Genomic DNA, 8,060 nt, shown 5'->3' with positions numbered 1-8,060 from the left:
GGCACCGAAGTATGGTATCTACCAAGTTCTGGAACTGGTCTGTGGGCAAGTATGCCCTCGCCAACATCAAATATAGCAAGTTCCCTTCTCTTGTAACCAAGCCATGACACATGGTCTGGAAACCATGCCCTTTGAGGAGAGACTTAGGGATCTGGGTATGTTTAGCCTGGAGAAGAGAAGGTTAAGAGGTGATATGAGAGCCCTATTTAAGTATTTGAAGGGATGTCATATTGAGGAGGGAGCAAGCTTATTTTCTGCTGCTCCAGAGAACAGGACCCGGAACAATGGATGCAAACTCCAGGAAAAGAGATTCCAGCTCAACATTAGGAGGAATGTACTAACATTAAGGGCTGCTCGACAGTGGAAGATGTTCCCTTGGAGAATGGTGGAGTCTCCTTCCTTGGAGGTCTTTAAACAGAAGCTGGATGGCCATCTGTCAATGGGGATGGACTGGATAGCCCTTGGGGTCTCTTCCAACTCTATGATTCTATGACTAAAGCTCAGAAGAATGGAGCTGGGCGCATCTTCCAGGCTTGAAGCCACCCACCTCTGCCTTCCCTTCACAGTTCACAAGATAACACCCCGCAGTTGTCAGTCCATCTAGCCTATGTCCATCTGCTTGGCAGATGTTGGCAGTACATCTATCAAGTGCCAGGGAAGAAGACACTTTTCCCTTAGGAAAACTGCTGGTAGGACCACAAGGTAAGGTTGTCCATTTGCAACCCGAAAGGACAATGTCATGGCGGTCTAAATCCTCCTGCTAACACCAGCGAGTTTATTTGCAGGGACAGAACATGGTTTCCTCTCTTTTTTTCTTTCTTTCTATGTGTCACATCCGTTACGATCAAATTTAGCTCGAATAAGAACACAAAGTTCTCTCGGTGAGGGCAAAGCAAAGAACGGCGGGCCATGCGCAAGAGTGGAGATAGCATTAATGTTGCTACAGGGCAAATTCCCTGCATCCGTCCCCTTTTCAGCACTGCGTTTGTCCCCCTTGAACTCCTCTGTGGAGGAAGACCATTGTAAGGAAAGTGCAAAATGAACTCGTACGGGCCGTTCTTCAAATTCCTAGTATGAAGTAAGATTGGGAGAATTAGGAGCAATTGGCAAATGGAAGAGATAGATATTCAATGTCCTGACATTGCTTACACTTCTGAACTATGTAGGTCTCATCCCAACGCAATACAAGCAATGGGAAGAACTGTCCGTAGGTAGAATTTTACTCCCACCCGCTTGACGTACCTTAAAATACACCTCGGAGGCCGAAACACGGGAAGGATCCAAAAGTGTGGAGCACAAGGGCTCAGAGCCTATTAAAAAGAAGTAGGAAAATAACAACGAGGGAGATTTCAGAAGACGAGGTAAAAGGAACGGAGGGGAAACGGGCAAGCAAAGGTGCAAGCGCATCGCAATTTATATGACCTCCATGTACAACATTTCTAATTTACAGCATTTCTCCAGGTATACATGAATTTATGCACCCACAATACATAGCTCTCCCAGGATCCCTTTGCAGCCGAATGAGGAGGGACAGGGAAGAGAGTGAGGAAAGTGATGTGAGATTTTGGCATTAAAAAGCAGCAGCTAAAAAGACCAATGCAATTCTAGGCTGCATCAGGAGAAGTATAGTAGATCCTGGACCATGTCTACGAAAGCCTATGCTGCAACTTCTTTTGCACAGTCTCCAAGATGCTACAAGATCCCTTTGCACATTTATATTCCAGACCGACACAGCCGTGTCTGAATTCTAATGTCCTAGGTTTTAAAACTCTTTGAAATCAATGGTGGGTTGAGTAAAACTGCTAACCTTGTGGCTACTCCATCGGGGCTCATCCACCCGCTCTCGCATTGTTCCCTATGGAACTGGCTCCCCTAGCCTACTTTGTCTCCATTTACACTATGAGTCCAGGAATGCAACCGGAACATAAACTGAGATCTGTCTGTATTTTGGTATCAAGGCTCAGTATGCACAAACTTAGTTAGATGACCCCTTTAAACCAGCGCATTCATGCGCGCGATGCGACACCACTCCTACAAAACCCACAGCGATCCGTCTGGTTGCTGAATGCAACCGTCTATTCCAAGCTGGGAGCAGACACTTCTTGTTAGGAAATGGTCGGAGTGTCAACTGGGAATAAATTGGCAGTATAACCCAATGGCAATCCGAATGCAATCATGGGGTTTAATGTTATTGCGTGATAGACTACCACACGCAATTTCGAGCAATGGCAAACTATTTTCGGGCAATGGGAAGTCAGTTCGAACGCAATTCACATCCACGTCAATTCGCTGAACTAGCGCATTCTCGTGAATGCGTTCTGGCCCCACTTTCTTTTCATTCCAAATTAAGATAAATTCCTCCTGTGGGATAAACTCCCAATTCTATCTATGGGATAATCCAAAATTAAAGACTGCAAGGGTTTTCCATATGAAAGAAACGGGCTGAGTGCAATGTATACTTTGGATTCATTGGTAAATCCGGTTCAAGAGGTCTTGCCACTCTCGATATCGCAGCCCACTTATCGGCTCACCCTCAAGGGCACTAGAACCGCATTTGCAATTGCAACACCTTCGAGTGCCGCGCTCGACGCATTCAATTACATCCTCCGAGAAACCCAAACCAACACATCCAGTTTAGAAGGATCTCTAGGAAAGTACTGAATTTGATGTGAATTGAAAAGGAACACAATGCAGAGTTAGATCGTCCGCACAAACAATGCTTTAAATCTAAATAAATTTTAGATATTGAAACAAGAGCATTGTTTTGGAAGCCATTATGTCTATTTGGCGAATGATTTATTCATATGGATCTACGCAGTCAATCGATTCCTATAAACACAATGATGTTAAATAAAAAATGTATGGCTGTAGCAGAATTTCCGTTTCAGCTATTGGTGATATACTGTATAGACTCAACTATACGTTGACTTCATGTATAAATTGAAGGCATGTTTTGAGGCCCAAATTATGGCTTTTTCCATGAGCCGTGGATAAGTCGAGGGTAAAATGTAGGGGCATATAGCACAGGATCTAAAGGACAAAGCAAAGGCTGGATGGCCACATGTTGGAGATGCTTTGATGGAGAGTTCCTGCATGGCAGAATGGGTTGGACTGGATGGCTTTTCTTGGGGTCTCTTCCAACTCTAGGATTCTATGAATGTGAGAACAGGGAATATGTTCTTTCTAGGAATATCTAGGTCCTCCAGCATAACTCTATGGTTAACTTTAACCAAAGGTTGCACTGGAGGACCTAGAGATGCCTAGAGAGAACACTCCGCTAGGCATTTGCAGCTCCTCCGGCACAAATCTGTGGTCAATATCTGGCAAATGTTGACCATAGAGTTGCACTGGAGGACCTAGAGATTCCTGGAAAGGTGTTTGCTGGGGTCAAAGCATAACGTTTGTGGTTTTGCCACATTCGTGGAGGTCCTGTGCCTCTAACCCCAGCGAAGGTGGAGGAACAAATGTGTATAACTAGGGAGCTGTGTAAACACCAAGGATCTTTGCAGAAACAAAACCATGACCCACAGATTGGAAATGCTCAAGAAGCCTTCCAGGAAGGGGGAAAACAGGAATTGCAGGCAAAAAAAACGAGGCGCAAGCTTTTACAGCAAAGCAAAGGAGTTTGCCATATGCGGAGTGAGTGAGGAATGCCAGATGTCCAATCGCAGTCAGAAACGGAAGTGGGTCGTATTGCAAATGTATGGATCGTGGAATGCACCAAGGAATTCCTGGAAGGGAACCAACCTCTGCTTCTGAGATGACTGCAATAAGAATGGTTTGGCAAAGCATGGCGTTGGCAAGGGGTGCAGAATGCGAAAGGGGCGCAGCCAGTCACTAACTAGGATCAGGGTGACCAGATGTCCGAACCACAAAATGTAGGACGTCCAAGAAAAAGGTAGGATATTACCAATAACACACTCATCACATACATGCAAATTCATGCTTCTTAGCAATGCTCAAAATGGAGGACGTTTTGAACCTCCTCCTGGACAGAAGGTTGAACTGTAGGACACGTCCTGGAAAAGGAGGACATTTGGTCACCCTGACTAAGATGAAGTCAAGAAGTCAGAAGAGGATTAAGACTTGGAAAGGCACAGAGAACAGAATTATATATGGCCTCAAAGTATAAAGACCCAGGATCAGTTGCCCACCGATGTTGGCAAAGGGACCTTCGGGGTCATTCAAACGTTGTCTTTTTTAGCATGACGAGACAAATAATCTGATGCGCACATAATGGATTTCATAGAATTGCAGAGTTGGAAGAGACCCCAAGGGCCATCCAGTCCAACTCCATTCTGCCATGCAGGAACTCACAATCAAAGCATCCCCATTGACAGATGGCCATCCAGGCTCTGCATAAAGACCTCTAAAGAAGCATGGCAGCGTATTATTTATTATTCACACCATGGAACCATATATCTATGCTCATCTTTGTGAGTTCAGGTGCTCACATGTGCTAAAAACTGACTATTTCTAGCAAGGGATTCCCTTCCCGTTCGGCTCCCACTCCAAGAGAAATGCTGTCGGAGCACATTTTCTCAGCACCAGATTTTAACAAACCTCTAATGAACCTTTAATTGACGAAACCCTAATAAGCCTTCAACCAGATTTTAATAAACCGCTAATGAAGCTTCAATTAGCGAAACTCTAATGAGCCTTTCATTCATCGTACCTTTTTACCCAGTTAAAAAAAAAGACCCTCTTTTCTTGAAGGATGGAGCAAGCTTGTTTTCTGCTGCTCCAGAGAACAGGACCCAGAACAAGGGATGCCAGGAAAAGAAATCTCCATTTGCCTGGTAAGAATATGCAGATATATTGCAACCCAGAGAGAATTGGGCATCTTAAACCTATTTAACAATAGCATTTGGAACTACAGACAGATTCCTCTGGTGCAGAACAATTCTTTTGCAGCATGTTGCCCCCCAAAAAAGAGAGCTGTATACAGTAATAATTTGGCTTTTCCTTCTTTGTTCCCTGATGGTCACAGTTAAAACTGAAGTTCTCTTTCGCATCTCTGTTCACACACATCCTGCTCATTCTTGGGCACAGATCTGTCCATATTCACTTTGTGCATCTCTTAGAATTATAGAGTAGGAAGAGTCCCTAAGAAAGGCCATCCAGTCCAGCCCCTTTATTCTGCCATGCAGGAACTCTCCATCAAAGCATCCCCATTGACAGATGGCCATCCAGCCTCTGTTTAAAGACCTCAAGGAAGGAGACTCCACTACACAATAAAAAACACAATAAAGATATTATAACAAGGGCAGAGCGGTGGGTAGTCATGATGCCAGGGCAGTCATTGTGTGGCTGGGCCATCAGGAAAGGCCTGCCGGAAGAGATCCGTCTTGACAGCTGGCAATGTGACGGATCTCGTCCGTTGGGCCTTTCTCTACGGGGCCTAAGACTGATGAAAGACATATGAGCCAACAGCGTGATGCAGCAGCGAAGAAAGCCAGTGCAATTCTGGGCTGCATCAATAGTAGTACAGTGTCTAGAGTGAGGGAAGTAATAGTAACACTCTATTCTGCTTTGGTCAGACCTCACTTGGAATATTATGTCCAGCTCTGGTCACCATAATTCAAGAAGGTTTTCAGAGGATGGTGACCAAAACTGGTAAAGAACTTCCATACAGTGAGAGCTGTTTGACAGTGGAATACACTTCCTCAGAGGATGGTGGACTCTCCTTCTTTGGAGGCTTTTAAACAGAAGCTGGATGGTCAGCTGTCGGGGGTGCTTTGATTGTGATTTCCTGCATGGCAGAATGGGGTTGGACTGGATCAGGGCCCTTATGCTCTCTTCCAACTCTATGATTCTATAATTCTATGATTCGTTTCACTCTCATTGTCCATCATTATTAACATACAGCTTTGACAAGGTTATCTAAGGGCCAAGCTACACATTATTTGTATCTTACATATACATATATATAAAGAGTACACACTCTGCAGGTGTTCCATAATTCACTTCCCAATTTTATCTTATTCTGTGCTGATCACTCACCCCTGGGGATTGTCTTGGATTCCCAGCATCCGCCGAGGTTTAGCAGTGTGGGGGGGGGGTTTGAGGACATTCCCATCCTCCTCAGAAGGCAAGCATTGGGGGGGGGGGTCTTGGAGGATCTTTCCCATCCTCCTCAGAAGGCACAGAATGGGGGGAGGGGGTCTTGGAGGACAGTTCCCATCATCCCCAGACCATGCAGAGGTTGGGGAGGTCTCCCTGGCAGCCTGTCCGGGCCCTTGGCCCCCTGAGGCCCCCTGTCGAGAATCCCAGAAGGCTGGAGCCCTCCTCTCCTCCAGGGCCATGGGCATCTGAGTCTGTTGGGGGTGATGGGAATTGTAGTCCCACACTCAGTCCCTGCACTCGCTTTCCCTCTTGTCCTGGAGCGCCCTCTGGCGGCAGCAGAAAGGGCGCTTTCTCCCCTCGAGGCTCCTCCCTCCCTCCCTCCCTCCCTCTCTCTCTCTTTAGGTCGACCTCTTGCTCGACCTTTGTGCCTCTCTCTCTCCTTAGGTCTATCCAAAAGAGTTTGAAGCTCAGAGAGGCTGCAGTGCTCTAGAGTCGCCACAAGAGGGTGCCATTGTATTAGAAATGTTCTTAGCCACATCTCGATAAAACCGAAGTCTATGGGGACTCAGGGGATTTTCGCATTGGCTCCCCGTCCCTGAGGGGGCGTGGCCTCCTTCCCTTGACCCGGACCTTCCTCCGCTCCCATTGGCTGCCTATTCCCGAGGGGGCGTGGCTTCCTTCCCTTTGGTTGATAATAATAATAATAGGACGCCGGGGAGGGGAGGCCTGGAGGCGGGCCTCTGAGTCAGGAAAGGCCGAGGCTTCTCCGGGCGCTAGGCCTCGATGCTGATGAGGGGAGCGGCGGGTGAGGCGGACTTCCAGGGCAACGGGGCCCGAGGAGGGAAGCTCAGCCTCAGGAGGAAGAGGCCTCTGGTCCTCGAAGGAGAAAGAGAGGGGCAGCCAGCGGGAGAAGGGCCTCTTCGGTGGGTTGGCCAAGGAGGAAGACAGGGCCTCGTTGTTGTTGTTGGCCTTGCTTTCCAACCGAGGCCTACTACTACTACTACTGCTACTACTAGGCCACGCTGCCCCTGGCTATTAGGACCCTATAGCCCACAAAAAGGGGTTCTGCTGCAGACAGACTCAGTTGCATTGCAGCCCCATGAGGTCCCGTTATTAATAGTATTACTACTACTAGTAGTAGTAGTTAGTAGTAACCACTGCAAGGCATGAGATGCTAATAAATCCTTCACATGTGGTGCCATCATTAATATTATTATTACTGTTATTATTCTTATTAGTAACCATTTCAAGAGACACTGATCAATCCTTCACATATGGCCCCATTATTAATAGTAGTAGTAGTAGTAACCATTGCAAGGGGTGAGATGCTAGTAAATCCTTCACATGTGGTGCCATTATTAATATTAGTAGTAGTAGTAGAACCATTGCAGGGGAAGGGATGTGGGCAGATCATTTACATATGGCCCTGTTATTAATATTAGTAGTAGTAGTTATAACCATTGCTGATAAATCATTTCTGGGGCCAACCAAAACGCACAAGTTTGCCGCACGGCCGACATGGCCGCCTCACGGTACATTATTATTCTGGGTCTTTTGTTTTGCAGATCGTGTGCCAGCATCGCTTCCCAGTTTCAAAGGCAAGGCGATGGCGAAGGCGCATGGATGACGCTGCTCAGGGCTCTGGAGCCACATCCGGATCCCTCGAGCTTAGAAGAGATAGCCAACCTGCCAGTGTTTCTTCCAAAGGTATTTACAGAGGCTGGATGGCCATCTGTCAATGGGGATGCTTTGATGGAGAGTTCCTGCATGGCAGAAGGGGGTTGGACTGGATCATGGCCCTTTGGATCCTATGAGTGTAAGGGGACCCAGGTGAGGAACTTCCTGAAAGTAAGGGCTGTTCAACAGTGGAACACACTCCTTCCTCAGAGTGTAATGGAGTCTCCTTCCTTGGAGGTCTTTAAACAGAGGCTGGATGGCCATCTGTCAATGGGGATGCTTTGATGGAGAGTTCCTGCATGGCAGAAGGGGGTTGG

The 8,060-nt window shown here is 46.9% G+C and overlaps 1 protein-coding gene across 1 annotated transcript in view; it reads left to right on the top strand.

Annotated features, from left to right (window-relative positions):
* Window positions 1-6,754: 6,754 nt before the first annotated feature.
* The window catches only part of FAAP20 (FA core complex associated protein 20), a 3,098-nt gene continuing 1,792 nt past the window's right edge, over window positions 6,755-8,060 (top strand). Inside the window, exons 1-2 of the mRNA XM_042479230.1 lie at window positions 6,755-6,989; window positions 7,632-7,773. Coding sequence (XP_042335164.1) covers window positions 6,850-6,989; window positions 7,632-7,773 — 282 coding nt within the window. The 5' untranslated portion in view covers window positions 6,755-6,849. The remainder of the gene's footprint in view (window positions 6,990-7,631; window positions 7,774-8,060) is intronic.

Source organism: Sceloporus undulatus, chromosome 7 (genome assembly GCF_019175285.1).
Source record: "Sceloporus undulatus isolate JIND9_A2432 ecotype Alabama chromosome 7, SceUnd_v1.1, whole genome shotgun sequence".
NCBI lineage: Eukaryota > Metazoa > Chordata > Lepidosauria > Squamata > Phrynosomatidae > Sceloporus > Sceloporus undulatus.
The sequence above is the reverse complement of the archived record's forward strand: the minus strand, read 5'-3'. Positions and strand labels throughout refer to the sequence as shown.